Source organism: Sorex araneus, chromosome 2 (genome assembly GCF_027595985.1).
Source record: "Sorex araneus isolate mSorAra2 chromosome 2, mSorAra2.pri, whole genome shotgun sequence".
Taxonomy (NCBI): domain Eukaryota; kingdom Metazoa; phylum Chordata; class Mammalia; order Eulipotyphla; family Soricidae; genus Sorex; species Sorex araneus.
Genome location: NC_073303.1, coordinates 226,870,342 through 226,886,084, shown reverse-complemented (window position 1 = coordinate 226,886,084; position 15,743 = coordinate 226,870,342). Strand labels below are relative to the sequence as shown.

The window sequence follows — 15,743 nt, the reverse complement described above, 5'->3', positions numbered from 1 at the left end:
ATATTCTCGAAAGATTTATTGTGCAAGTCCACTCAAGCTGCTGTAACAGTGTTGGACACTGGGCTTATGACCAGCAGAAACTTCTTCCTCACAATTCCAAACAGAGGGATTCTAAGGGGCTTGTTGGTTAGGATGCTGGTTCAGAGTTTGCCATCTTGTCTCTACCTTGGATTGATAGAACATTAGCAGCAATACATTCTATTTACTCAGTTCTTTGAAGAGATACTGTTGGTACCTAAAAATCCCTTGTGGTAATTGTGAAATGCAGAGAAATTTGAATGTCACAGAAGGAACCATTGAAACCAGGGATGTCTTTAATAGAGCACATTCTGTTTCTGTGAGGCACTGGGTTCAAGTCCCAGCACCCAGTGGCCCTGGATGTGGGTGGGTAGAAAACACAGAAAAAGAAATTTCTTTTTTTTTTTTTTTTGCTTTTTGGGTCACACCCAGCGATGCTCAGGGGTTACTCCTGGCTTTGCACTCAGGAATTACTCCTGGCGGTGCTTGGAGGACCATATGGGATGCCGGGGATCGAACCCGGGTCGGCCGCTTGCAAGGCAAACGCCCTACCCGCTGTGCTATCACTCCGGCCCAAGAAAAAGAAATTTCTTAATGGAACTGCAATTGCTTGCCTTGCGCGTTTGAGGCTGTGGGTTCAGTCCTCACCACAAATGCCAGTAGCGCCTGGCATGTAACTCAGCAGTAGGGCACATTGCATGTGCAGGTTTCACTCCATCACCATAAAAACAAAACCTGTTGTTGGTCAGTCACCCCTGGGAGGTTACTCTGGGTTCACTCTTCTGACCTAATCTGTCTGCCCCAGCTGAGCCTTAGCTGACTGGCAGGACTGGTGGGAACTTCTTCCCTGGGGGTGTGTGAGTACAGGGCAGTCACTGTAGACCTCTGATGCTCAGATACTCGAACTCCAGATGAAGAGGGAAGGATTTAGGGACTCTAGAGACACTACAGTGGCAGAGTCTCTTATCTGGCATGTAACCAACCCTTGTTTGTTCCCTGACACCACATGGTCCCTGAGCATTGCAGAGCACAGCCCGGGAAACCCCCAGCATGACCTGACAATACTGCATCCTTGGGCCCTTGCATTAAATTGCTGGCCTAGTTGGATGAGATTTCTGGGAGGAACTCCCAAAACAGAAACAATGGAAATTTTTATTTGGGAGAGTGTTGGGCCACATCCAGCTGTACCCAGGGGCTATTCCTGGCTCTGTGCTCGGGACTGACCCCTGGCTGTGTTCAGAATCAAATCAGGACATGACATTGCAAGGCAAGTGCCTTAACCCTTGTACTTTCTCTCCAGCCCCTGAAGGGCAGTTTTTAAGGATAGATACAGAACACCTGAGAGGCCTTCCTTGTATGAGGCCTTGTCCATTCTCTTGCATTTGTGTCTTCCTTTCTTTTCCTGGTACATAATGTCTACCAGAACCCTAGGGACTGAATGTCTCCACTCCACAGAGCTGCTGCCATCTCCCTCCTAAAGCCTCTGTCCTGCTGGCTTGCACTAGGCACTGGGCACCTCCCAGGCAGCCCTCTCTGCTCCTCTGCCTTCGGGGGCTCACTGTTGTTGGTCTAGTGACAGGTGAGCTCATGGTCCCGTTAGTCTATAAATGCTGAGCACCACAAGCTGTGCTCAGAAGTTGCTCTTCCTCTGCACAGATGGTCACCTGTGGTCTTTGCGAGGCATTTTTGCGTACCTGTCACTACTGACCCATGGAGCGCTGCTTGTGCTGGAGGGAGGCAAACAGGCTGTCAGTCTCTGAAGCGCGTTCCATTTCTCTCTCTCTCTTTGACCCTTAGATCTTACCTGGAGTGAAAGTGGTTATTGTTAATCCAGAGACCAAAGGGCCTGTTGGAGATTCTCACCTTGGAGAGGTAAGGAAGATGTTCACCTTTACTCTGAAAAGTCAGTCATGAAAGATTTTTCAGGTTCACACTCTGAAGTCTTTTAAACCGTAGGTTTAACTTTTCTGTCATTGTTTTCATTTCAGAAAAGTCTTAGGGAGGAGAAGGCTCAGAGGGCGGGGCACATGATTTGCAGCCAGGAAACTTGGGTATCATGTCCTGCCCTGCATGAGGTGTGTGTGTGTGTGTGTACGTGTGTGTGTGTGTGTGTGTGTGTGTGCCACACACACTGCAAGCATGGAGCTGAGTATAGCTCCTCCCACCCCTATATGTGTGTGTGTGTGTGTGTGTGTGTGTGTGTGTGTGTGTGTATGTGACAAGTTGCTTAACTTTTCAGGGCCTCTTTCTTCATCTGTAAATAGTAATTACACTCCCTCACCGACTTAGTGGAATTGTGTAAGATTCACTGAGTGTGTCACATGAGTGCCAGTGGTCTTATTGTTGTTAGCAATTGTCATGTTCAGATTCAAAATTCAAATATCCTCTGGAGTTCTTTTCTAAGGTTTTAGGTTCAGGGGCACAGAAATGATGCCCTGATGCATCTGTGGGACCCCAGAGAGGCCAGAAATGAAGCAAGGAGCAGGAAGGATAAAGGGGCATGGTTAAGAGTTTCCTAGTTTCTGCATTTTGGGCAAGTTCGCCTTGTTTTTCCATGATAAAAGGGAAATAAGATAAGTGCATGCAACATTGCCATATAATTTGTCTCAGGATTCATGGATATGTTTCAGAAAAGTCCAGCTTTTACTATGAGCACAAAAAATACTTGGTAAATGTCAACAGCTTTTATTATTGCAATTGTATTGCTATTCTTATTGTAGGGAAGTGATTTAAAAACCAATCTGTGCCAAGAAGATTTATTTGATAGATTTGTATGATTTGTATGTTCTTTGTCTTTCTTTAGATTTGGGTCAACAGTCCCCACACAGCTAGTGGCTACTACACCATCTACGATAGTGAGACTCTTCAAGCCGATCATTTCAACACCCGCCTCAGCTTCGGAGATGCTGCTCAGACTCTCTGGGCACGGACAGGATATCTTGGTTTTGTTCGCCGGACAGAGCTTACTGCAGCCACCGGAGGTATCTCCTCACCAACACTTGTCTTGTGCCAAGCTTGCATTTCAGCCAATTGCACAGCCTGACATTCTTTTATTTTATTCTAGTACCAAGTGCTCTCTCGCTCTCTCTCTCTCTCTCACTCTCTCTCTCTCGCTCTCGCTCTCTCTCGCCCTCTCTCGCCCTCTCTCACCCTCTCTCACCCTCTCACTCGCGCTCTCTCTCTCTCGGCAAGACAAGTTACCACTGGCTTTCTTCAACCCACACAATTCACAACACATAATGATGATGATGGTGATGATAAAAATTGCTAATTTTGTGGTTACTTAGAGTGTACCAAGCATCATTCTAACTTCCCTATATGGATCTCCCCACTTCATCTTTGCATGGCCATTTCTTGTCACCCTGTTTCACAATCTTGCTCCACACAAGAGGCCATGTGCTTTACTCCGCATCACACAGTTGGCGAGTGATGCCACGCGGTGAGGCAGCATCAAACCCTGGGCTCTGAGCCCTAGCACTGTATTGTACTTAGAGATCTAATTAACCAAATGTCTCTTTTCTCTCTGTCAGAGCGTCATGATGCTTTATACGTTGTGGGGGCTTTGGATGAAACCCTGGAGCTGAGAGGATTAAGATATCACCCGATTGATATTGAGACCTCAGTGTCCCGGGTCCACAGGAGCATTGCTGAATGGTAAAGCCCTGACAGAACAGCTTTCCTAGCTCTGCCATGTGCCAGTTCAGCTAGCCCTTAATTCTCAGCACTCAGCCCTCTCACCTGCAGAGAGAGGGAGCCAAGGGAAGAAAGGAAGAAAGGAGATGAACTAACTCCAGTTTGGGGGGCTGGAGCGATAGCACAGCGGGTAGGGCGTTTGCCTTGCACGCGGCTGACCCAGGTTCGATTCCCAGCATCCCATATGGTCCCCCAAGCACTGCCAGGAGTAATTCCTGAGTGCAGAGCCAGGAGTAACCCCTGAGCATCCCCGGGTGTGAACCCAAAAAGCAAAAAAAAAAATAATAATACACTAACTCCAGTTTGGGTATGCCAGCTGCTATGGCAGAAAGGGTCACAGAGACCCTGAGACTAACTCAGAGGGATGTCTGTGAAGCTGGGTTAATAAGAGGCACTTAAAGGTACCCGCCTGATCATCCTGCCTCAAGAAAGTCAGTACAGAGACCAGAACGATAATGCAGTTGGTAGGGCATTTGCCTTGCACAAGCCAACCCAGATTCAGTCCCTGGCACCCCACATGGCACCCAAGCACCACCAAGAGTAATTTCTGAGTGCAGAGCCAGGAATAACCCCTGAGCATAGCTGAGTGTAGCCCAAAAACAAAAAGTCAGAATATGCTGGTCACCATGACATGCATTTAAATCATTTCTAAGGTCTCTTTCTCTGTTAGTTTGCTTAATATGGTTTATGTTTTTTCTTAACTGGAATTCATTTATGGTTTTTTTTTTAAACCAATTAAGTTCTGCACTCACAGTAGGCCAGACCTGCTAATGCAGCCGTCCCACTCAGTGCAAGACAAAATTCTGCCTAAAGCATTTCTTATTAGGTGGAAGAATTTTATTTTAGCAGGCCAAAAAGGAATAGAGATAGCAGGTAGTGCACTGATCTTGCACGTGGCCAACTCAAGTTTGATCACTTACTCTGCATATGGTACCCCAGGCACACGTAGGGGTGATCCCAGGAGTAAGCCCTGAGCATAGCAGGGTATGATCCAAAACAGAATTAATATTGGGGCCATTGAGATAGTTCAGGAATTGAGTTTGCCTTACATGCAACCAACCCCATATTAATCCCCCATTACCATATAAGGTTCCCCAAGCATTGCCAGGAGGGTAACACCAGGAGTAAGCCCTGAGTGATGCCAGATGTGGCCTCTAAACCAAAGAAACAAATCAGACCCAAACACCATAGGTTTAAGAATCACTGAGGCTGACTGAACCTCCACACATACCTCCTCATCCCCAAAAATCACATTCTATCCTCAGAACTCTTCTGTTGCATATGTCTTCTATCAGGATCAGAGAGACAGTTCGAAGGACTGGAGCACATGCTTTGCATGCAAGAGGCCAAGGTTTATACCTGGCACATGGTCCCTAAGCAATGCTGAAAGCAATTATTGAGCTGGGAGCAGCCCCTGAATGCTGCTGAGAGTGGCCCAAAATAAAAACAAGAAAACTTAAGCAAAAGAGAGGGCAAATACAATACCTGGGTATCTCAGGCTCTTAACTCTGGATCTCAGGAGATAGAAACAAGGGACCAGAAGGCCACGTTTCCTTCCTTCACATTACCCACTCACAGCTTTCCATTCCACTTTTAGACTCCTAAGAGATTTTTGGTGGTTCAGCCAGTAGCTGTGATCCTACAGTCAGATTACATATCACTAACATGGCTCCTACTCTTCTGAGTGGATCCAAGGAAAAAAGCAGTTCTCCAGGAGATGGGACCAAATCCTAGGCATACGTGAGAACAGATAACTGATTGCAGTAGTGACAATAATTGAATGTCATTGTCATTTCAGTGCCGTATTTACATGGACCAACTTGCTTGTGGTGGTTGTGGAACTGTGTGGCTCTGAGCAGGAAGCCCTCGATCTGGTTCCTTTAGTGACAAATGTGGTCCTGGAAGAGCATTACCTCATCGTTGGAGTCGTGGTTGTGGTGGACCCAGGTGTTATCCCCATTAACTCCAGAGGAGAGAAGCAGAGGATGCACCTTCGTGACAGTTTCCTTGCTGACCAGTTAGACCCTATCTATGTGGCATATAACATGTAACCAGCCTTGTGGAGATTTCAAGGGGAGATTTCCATCCTAAAAAACCACAAGGACCAAAGATCTGGGACTAGAAGCAAGCATTCAGATGATGAGAAATAAGCTGGGACAGCTACTTTAGATACTTCATCTCATCCTGTGGAATTCTGCACTAAGCATACAGGGAAGGGGAATTCTGAGATGGCAAATGAAAAAAATGTTAACAGTCTGTTAGTCATGAGCTTGGACCTAGCGTGAGCAGCACGTTACTAAAGCAATTACATGCATGTTGCATTTTTTTCATCTGTTGTATATACTTGTATTTTTACCTAATGCTCTTTTAGAATTTTGTAAGAGTCGAATGAATTCACATGAAGGGGGTAGTCTGAGTTATACAATTCCCCACTCTGTACTGTATTTTGCCATTTGATCATAGCTAGGCATCCTGTGGGCTTTGTTAACATGGAGCTACTCTTAGTCTACACATAAGCAAAACTGATAACCCACTGAATATGAGAATTACATTATATATATGCATATATATATAAATTCTTAACTGTAAAACATTTGACCAGTGTTTTAAACATGTAAATAAGAATACACATAATTCAGCTTAAAAAAACTGAAGAATTGGCTTATATAGTTATTAACAACCAAAATAGGAACATTTGTGCTTTGAGAGAATTTTAGAACTCTCGTAGTGCAGTGTAATTGAATAGATGACTAAAAAGTGCAAATTGTTGGCAGATTTTACTGCACGTTGTACTATGTCTCTTTTGGCTGGTGTATTTTATAAACTAAAGCTGCCTGTATTTGTTTTTAAAGCTTGCATTCCCAGAATCAGCTTAAGCTTTTAAGAATTCAACCTATTTCTGTAAGCTGAAAATCTGTTTAAAAATCAAAATGTTATGGACAAACTGAGATTCATTAAATCCCACCCTGTTCTAAGGAACCAGGATAATGCACTTCGGCCCCCAGTGTTGGAACTGTTGAGACTGCATAATATTTGAGAATTTCCTCTTTTCCAGCCCCCCATTATAAACCGTGTGTGCAGTTTGTATACAGAGCTACTTGTTTCTGCAAAGTGCACTGCATGCACATTTCACGACGTGCACAAGGGGTTCAAGAGCAGGTGGTAGGCTGGGAAAGCAGTAGGACCTACCAATAGTCACATGAGATTATAAGGCTACACGACTCAACATCTCAAAACTGATCGTTTTGGGTTGCCGAAATAGACAGGCTTATGCTGCAGTAGGGGAAGGCTGATGCTTTCAAGAAACTTCTGAAATAACTGTGGTGCCCTGGCCAAGCGGACTGAGCCTGAGACTGAGTTTGGCGTCCGGCTCAGTTTCCTTTCTTTGGTCTGATACTTCATGTATTTGAATATAGTTGAATTTTATTATTTTTTTCTTACAGAAATATTTTTAAAAATTAAAACTCAAAAGTGAACAGAGTTAACTTGTTAAATCAGAATGGTTCTCTTTGACCCACTCTGGTCTATTGTGTAAATATTTATTTAGGCTATTTTAATAATACATATTATTTACCCCCACTGTAACATCATGTAAACTAAATATGTTTTTAAACAATTTTTAAGACTTGTAATTACCCTGAAAATAAGGTTTATAATGCAAAGACCAGACCCCTCACCAGGGCAGCATTATTGGGGGCTGCCCTTATAACAAGTCTCTAAGCCACTTTATGACTCTTCCTTTTACATAATTCCTCTTTTCCTCCCAACTCATTCTCCACCGAGGCAGACCTCAAGGCATTTTCCAGTTCCAGATCTCTTTTTCAACATTTTGTATGAAGTTAATTTACATGTGATGGGAACTGTTCTAGTGTATACAGTGGAAAAAACAACATTGGGCCTAGAAAATCCATTGTTTTGCAATGGCTTGGTTTGCAGAGAATATCTCCTACTTATTCGGAAAGTAACTTTCTAATAGTCTTAGTGATCCTGAGGGTTAAATAGTTTTATCTTGGGGGCTGGAGAGATAGTACAGAGGTTTCTGCGCTTGCCTTGCCCACCGCTATCCCATCTGATCCCCAGCACTGCATATGGTCCCCTGAGCACCACTAGGTATGATCCCTGCTCCTGGTGTGGCCCAGAGTCTCCCCCACCCCCTACCTACCTTCATCTATCTCCACAATCCACAAATTCTAAGAAAGGATAAAAAGGGCAGAATGTATCCTATGGATGACTTTGAAAATTCTTACTACACAGTTAATATGTCTATTAGACATACAATGTGAACCACATCTGTCATTTAAATTTTTCTAGAAAGCACATTATGAAAAAGTAAACTGAAGCAGGGCCAAGAGAGTGGCTCAGTGGTAAAACTCATGCCTTATATGCCTGGGTTTAATCCCTGGTACCACACACACAAATTGAAATTTTAAGAAGCAGATTAAATTGATTTGAACTTACTTTTGTTTAAGCTAAATATCAAAATACTACCACTTGCCACATGGGCTCAAATATGAAAAATATTCCCGATAGTTTGCTGTTTTTTTTTTTAATTATGTTGTCTTTGAAATCAATTGGCTAAATGTATTAAGTATATCATTGTGGACTAGCCATATTTCAAGTTTCAGTAGCTACAGGCTAGAAGTTATGATACTGGACAGTGTTGATTTATTGTCATTCCTTCAAATAATATACTCCCATTAATCTCAGAGTGAGGTTCATTCCCAGTTACTTACGGGCTGATTTTCTAGTTTTGTAGTTCCTCAAGACATTAGGTTGTTTTTTTCTTTAATGTATACTGTATTGATGATTTCTTGATCCTTTGCATAGCCTTCAAAGCCAGAATATGCTAATGAAAGAAAGCTCCCTCTTATCCACAGTTTTGGGAACTTTATCAATAACTCTGATAGAGTGTTTCTCTGGAAGGGGGATGAATTCAGTCATTGGCTTAAAGATATTTGTAGGTTCTCAGATATCAGATTCCCATTTGGTTGTAGACTTGGTTAAGGCAACTCTTGATGACACAGAGCATTTGTTCTTTTCATACTAAGTAGAACTTTTGTGGTAGAACCAACTCTAAAGTCCATTATCTATTTAAAAAAAAAACAACCTTGCAATTCCTGTGGAACATATTCTGTATGGGTTTTTATGCCTGTGAAAAATAAATAGCAAGTCCTCATCTTAGTTAATTGTAACTATTCATCTGAATTTTCTGAACCTCTTTTCTGCCTAACAGCAGAAGTAACTGAGGTAGATCAGGAGAATTCCTAGGCCCTGGGGATTCTTAGAGCTGCATGCGGGAGACCTGGGATTGACCAGCATGCCAGTAGACACCAGTGAATCCACAAGTTTTTTGTTTACTTCCCGCCTTAGGAAGGCCCTGGTTCTTTCCCACCACCTCCACCCACTCCCAAGTCCTTTCCTCCTGATGTTATGCTGCCTCAGGCTATTTAGGGACCATCCCATCTACCTGAAATGAGTTTGCCTCCTAACTTTAGTCCCTGGGCAATGCTTGCTTAGTGCTTTTGTTGAATCAACAAAGGGCCTGAGGCCTTAGATTTTTATTAAGGTCTCTGCCCCAGGCATGGTGCTCAATATCTTGGCCAAATAAATTACTTTCCTTGAATATCCAGGAATCTTAGACTAAAGCATTGAGGAGTTATCACCTCACCCTCAAAACTCCAACAAAATCTATGCCTTAGTGTTGTTTTTTGTTGTCTGCTTTGATGTATAAGCAAGTGTATTTGGAGCAAGAAGCTGCAGTACTCCAAACACACATTAGGCCTTTTCTTTATCATCCATACAACATTTCTGGTTTAGGTAAATGTAAATGGGCCATGTTATTTGTCCAAGGAAGCAAGTGTAAAAATACAAAAATAATTTTTTTGTCCTAAATGCTGTTTTGTTTACTTTTGTCAAGATATTTACCAGTGTCAAACTCAAACAATAGTACTGTGTAATTATGTACAAAGTTTTTTTTTATTTATTTGAAATTAGACTAGATATACATTTTTAAATTTAACATCTGGCTGGACAGTGTTCTATTAACTCATTGAATGTGTTTCCTTTGTCTTGTGTTAATAAATATTGATGCTTGATTGTGTTTAATGCTTTATACACTGGGATAAATCAAAATTGATAAATTTTAATTGTTAACTTCAAATGGTGAGACCCAAAGATACCGGAATGGCTTCGGGAAGATGAGTACAGAAATCCAAATCTAGATTCAAGGAAACACCAAAAAAGAAAAAAAGAAAATAATGCAAATCTCTTTGAGTGCAGTTTATAAATCCATGCTACAAAAGGAGACCAGATCACAAAACAGTCCTTTGAAAATTAACAAGCTTTTTATGAGTATTAAATTTTTTCTACTTCTGGACATTTAATTTTTTCATCCTTAAAAAATTAATTATTCTTGGGGCTGGAGCAATAGCACAGCGGATAGGGCGTTTGCCTTGCACACGGCTGACCCAGGTTCAATTCCCAGCATCCCATATGATCCCCTGAGCACTGCCAGGAGTAACCCTGTGCATTGCTGGGTGTGACCCAAAAAGCAAAAAAAATATTATTTATAAAAGATAAAAAATGTTCAGGGTATAGCAGATAGGGCATTTGCCTTTCACATGACGCACCCAGGAGTGAACCTTGAGTGCAGAGCCAGGAGTAAGCCCTAAGCACTGCCAGATGTGACCTCAGAACAAAGTTTTTTGTGTTATTTTCTTGCAGTTTGGGGGGCATACCTGGTAATTCTCAGGGTCTGCTCAGCCTACTCTAGACCTCCCCAATGCAGAACATGCTGCCAGTCAATCATCTCTCTGACCCAAGAGAAGTTTATTAGTAGTACCAGTACATCCATGAAAATTCTAAGTGGGTCTTGAATTATGTGTTGAACTATAAAAGCAATTGAGAACATTTCAAGTGCTTACCCACTAAACACAGGCACTGAAATAAGAACTAAAACTAGAAAGAGAAAATACTGAGTCATGCCCTCAAGGAGATCCAAGAAAACAGTACACTATACTAAGAGTTAAGAGGAACGGTGTGCCACGAGGCAGGTAGACTTGGGCACCCAATTCACCAGTGAGGGAAAAGCCTGTGGGAAATTTACTGAAAGGGGTAATATCTGCACTGATTTTGAAGGCTCAGATGGATAAGCAGAAAGAGCTTCATATTTGAGGATGTCATTCATTAGCATTATTGCTGGTAACTCGGTAAAGTGGGGAGGAAGGGAAAATGACTCAAGAGTATTAACATCCTTGCTTGACCCTCCTGGGCCACCAGCTCTTGGGGAAATGCTTGGCTTGGACCAGGACTGAGAAAGTCTGCACCTACTCAGCATGGACTCATACATCCGACAAGCCCCACCAGGCAGCTGTTAAGCTACACCTAAAGTTCACTTGTTCGGCACAGCATGGGAAATGATCCGTGCCACCTGATTTCTCCAGGAGCTGTGGACTCCGGCTGGAGGGAGGAATTGCTCTTTGCAAAAAAAGAAAGTCAATCCTAACCTCGGCACAGCATTCTGGGTCTTTGCAAAAAAGAATTTCAGCAGGAGGGAAGGGAACTAGGGAAGCAAAGATGCTTTTTGTTGACAAAAACTTGCTTAGAAAGATGTGAGAGAAGAGGAAGAGGGGAAATATGTGTTAAAGAGAGAACACAGGCTGAAGACATAGTAGAGGAATAAAGATGCTTGTCTTGTATGAAGCCAACCGCGGTTTGATACCCAGCATCACATATACTCAAAGCCCTGCCAGGAGTAAGCCCTGAGCATCATCACCAGGTGTGGCCCAAAAACCAAAGGGGAAAAAAGAATTCTCCAGAGTGGAAATAAGCAAACAAAGAATAGACTAGATACATGTTCAAGGGAGAGAAAGCCCCAAACGACTTTCAGGAGGAGGTTTTACACAACTCTTCCAATTTTTTTTTTTCTGGGGTTTTGCATACATGAGAGTTCATCTGGCCTTGTCACGAGAGTCTTGCATTGTTGATGGTCTTACAATCTCATCCTTTATACTTGTTGATGTTCTTAATTTCACAGATTTCTTCTGTAGCTTCTTTTCTGGGGGTTCCACTCTTCTCAGAGTAGGTTCCTGGATTTCTTCATCTGGATGGTGCCTCAGTTTCTCCCCTCCAAAGAGCTCAGGATTTATGTTCCAAGGGCCGTGGTATTTATGACCTTGGGGTACCTTCAGATCTAAGGAATCTTTTTTTCCTACCTTGTTTTTTATTTGGAGGCCACAGCCAGTGATGCTCAGGGTTTACCCCTGGCTCTGCACTCGGATCAAACCTGGGTTGGTCACAAGCAAAGCAAGCACCCTACCTACCCCCTCAACTATTGCTTCAGGCCCAGGAATCTCTTTTAAGTTTGATTTCCCAAAAGTATATAACTAGGGCCCCCTTACCTATCATCCTACAACAGCATGAAGAGAGAAAAGTAAAAAGTTAACTTTGGAGGCTTGAGCCAAGGACACAGCACTTGAGGGGCTTGTGTATCATACTAGAGCCAATGACAAACTTTAAAGCAGGGATCTGTTTTTCTTGGGGGGGTCTTTTTTATGGGCTTTCTTTGCGGGGGGGTCCTTACCTGATGAATCTCAGGTCTTATTTCTGACTGTGCTTAGGGATCACTCCTGAATTTTCTGGGGGACCATATAGGGTGCAAAGGGATCAAACGCAGGTCAGCCTCATGAAAGGCAAGCACCCTACCCACTGTGCTATCTCTCTGGTTCCCCAAAGCAGGGATTTTTCAAATTGATATTTGCAACACAGAAGTCTTTCTGGCAGTTACACAAAAAATAGATTGATGAGATAGGAAAAGTGAAGTAAAACCAGACATGGGGAGACAAACAGGGTTTGCAATAATTGCAGCTTTGGTTTCTGTGCAGGAGCAGAGAGAATGGAGGAGTGAAGGGATGCCTAAAAGTTAGATCTCAATTACAGAATATTCAGCATCTAAATAAACCAGAACATCTTAGGTTCTAATTTTAGGAGGTAGATATAGGTATATGGGTCCTAAAGAGGAAAAACAGACTAGGGAAAGAAGATCCACCATAATTTGAAATTTTAAATGAAGTGGAAAAATTTCCAGAATTTCTGTAATTTAAAAATTCATTTAAGAAAGTGAAAATCTGGAGCTGGAGCGATAGCAGAGTGGGTAGAGTGTTTGCCTTGCACGCGACCGACCCAGGTTCGATTCCCAGCATCCCATATGGTCCCCTAAGCACAGCCATGGATGATTCCTGAGTGCAGAGCCAGGAGTAACCCCTGTGCATTGCTGGGTGTGACCCAAAAAGCAAAAAAAAAAAAAAAAAGTGAAAATCTGGGACCAAAAAGTGAATCCGGGGGTAAGGTGCTTGCCTTGCATCTAGCTGACCCTGCTTTGAACCTTGGCATAGCATAGATAGTGCAACAGGGGGAGAAATAGGATATCTGAATTTTACCAAGCCCACAGGAACATAAGAAATAGCCACTAGAATGGCTAGAGTGATAAGACAGTAGGTAAGGGGCTTTCCTTGCATGCGGGCCAACCCAGGTTTGATCCCTAGCACCCCACATAATTCCCTGAGCGCCACCAGGAGTGATTCCTGAGTGCAGAGCCAGGAGTAACCCTGAGAACTGCCGGGTGTACCCCCCAAAAAAGATAGCCACTAGAGCATTAGATTAATAGTGATGTCAAAATCCGATTAAGGACATTTTTATAAATTTAAAACAATCTCATGTGAAAGCTTGATTTAAATTTATAAATCTACAAATAAAGTCTAGTTGTTTAAATTATCTCATCACCCCAGCTTAAGCAAGACAATGTATGTATATCTTAAGTTACATGAATTAGAATGGGCACAACAGGAATGAATGAGTTATTTCTGCTCCAAAATGTTGGTCTGAGCTGTGATAACATTTCTGAGGGTGATGTGAATGACAACACAGGCTGTTTGATTCATCTACTCCTACTCAGGTTGTGCTACCTCAGATTGGGCTTATCTAGAGCTGTGGACCAACGCACTTACATAGGGCCTCTCCTCTCAGCTTGGGCTTCTCACGACAGGACAGTTGTGTCTAAAAAGGAGCTCTGGGAGAAAGAGCATGTTAAACTGAAAGCTTATCCACTCTCGGAGAGTCATGCATAACACTTCTGCTGTGCCCTGCTGCTTAGCTCAGGTTCAAGGAAGAGGACTCTCCACCAGGAGAGAGTGTCTAATGCACTACATACAGGATGTGAGCTGGGAGTTACCTTGGTTGATATATATTACATTGGAAAATACAATGTCCCACACTAGCAAATCAAACCAAGTAGTGTACAAGAAATAACATATGAAGGGGGTGTGGTGCTGCCAGCAGGTCAACCTGTACCCGTGGGGTAAGTGCATCAACAGTCTGTCCATTCAGGCTTCCTGATACCCCCAAATTGTCGCCATGCCTCTAGCCGGACCCCCAACAACTCAGGATCAAATTTCCCAAGAAATGGCCAAAAGTTAGGTAATGTGAGAGCCACACCCACAAACCACCTTGGGCTCAGCTATATTATACAAGCTCATTTTTCGGCTTTGCTTCAGAGACCATAAATAAATCAAGAAAGAGATCAAAAGCTGCAGTTAATCTCAGACCCATGCAAGGCTGAACAATCCATGATAAATTGGGGGAGGGGGGCCGGGACATACCGGTCAGCCTGTGCTCACCCAAGCAGAGCCCCTAGCAGCTACTTGCTTTGCACCCACAATCCAAAATTGCCCCCATGCCCCCACCGGCCTTCACCATCTCAGAACAGACCTCACTGAGATATAATCTGCTAAAAATTCGTGACTGAAATCGCCAGGCTTTCTCAGGGCCAGAATGGGCTACCTCCCCGCCACCTCCCTGTACTTCGGCAGTCATGTACACACCCCAAAGTGTGTGTACCTTCCCAATAAAATACTGAAAACCCTGAACAAACATGATCTCTAGTACCTGTATTGCAAAGCATAATGCACAAAAGGAGAGAGAGAAAGAAATGCCTGCCACAGAAGCAGGTTGGGGTGAAAGTGGGGTGTTGTGGGATGATGGGAGGGAAACGGGGGACATTGGTGGTGTGAAATGAACACTGGTCAAGATATGGGTGTTGGATCATTGTATGACTGAAACCCAATCATAAACAGCTTTGTACTGATCCATCTCATGAATATTTAACTAAAAGATTTTAAAGAAATATGCATTCAGGATCACTCCTAGTGAGGTTGGAGACACAAGGGGTGTCAGAAATTGAACCTGGGTCAGTCACATGCAAAGCAAGTGCCCCAGCCACTGTACTATCTTTCCAGCCTCATGCCACTTTTTTTTTTTTTTTTTGCACAGGGGTCACTCCTGACTCTGCACTCAGGAATCACTCCTGGCAGTGCTCAGGGGCCCATATGGGATGCTGGGAATCGAACGCGGGTCGGCCACATGCAAGGCAAATGCCCTACCTGCTGTGCTGTTGCTCCAGCCCCTCGTGCCACTTTTTTTTATTGTGTTTTTTTGTCAAGTTAGATGAGTTATGGACTGGATCGATAGCACAGCTGGTAGGGCATTTGCCTTGCACGCGGCCGACCCGGGTTCAATTCCTCTGTCCTTCTCGGAGAGCCTGGCAAGCTACCAAGAGTATCTCACCTGCACGGCAGAGCCTAGCAAGCTACCCGTGGCGTATTCGATATGCCAAAAACAGTAACAAGTCTCACAATGGAGATGTTACTGGTGCTCGCTTCAGCAAATTGATGAGCAATGGGACGACGGTGATATAGTGCTAAGTTAGATGAGTTAGATGAGTTACTCATATACCTTAGATATTAACCCCTTTATAAGATATATGATGTGCAAGTACTTTCTTCCATTCACTAGGCTGTCTTTTCATTCTGTTTATATTTTCTTTTTCTGTCCAAAAGTTTTCAGTTTAATGTAAACACAAGTGTTTGCCTTTACTTTCATTTCCCTTGTTCTTGGGGTTAAGTCCCACAACAATGCCACAAAATATTTCGTCTATGTTATCATCTATGTGCTTTTTCATTTCAGATCTTACATCTCAG

The 15,743-nt window shown here is 43.2% G+C and overlaps 1 protein-coding gene across 2 annotated transcripts in view; it reads left to right on the top strand.

Annotated features, from left to right (window-relative positions):
* The window catches only part of DIP2B (disco interacting protein 2 homolog B), a 248,270-nt gene extending 238,464 nt beyond the window's left edge, over positions 1–9,806 (top strand). For both annotated transcript variants that reach the window (XM_055128597.1, XM_055128596.1), the window contains 4 exons: positions 1,816–1,890; positions 2,822–2,999; positions 3,549–3,672; positions 5,510–9,806. In XM_055128597.1, the coding sequence (XP_054984572.1) occupies positions 1,816–1,890; positions 2,822–2,999; positions 3,549–3,672; positions 5,510–5,762 (630 nt within the window). In that variant the 3' untranslated portion in view covers positions 5,763–9,806. The remainder of the gene's footprint in view (positions 1–1,815; positions 1,891–2,821; positions 3,000–3,548; positions 3,673–5,509) is intronic.
* Positions 9,807–15,743: the final 5,937 nt, after the last annotated feature.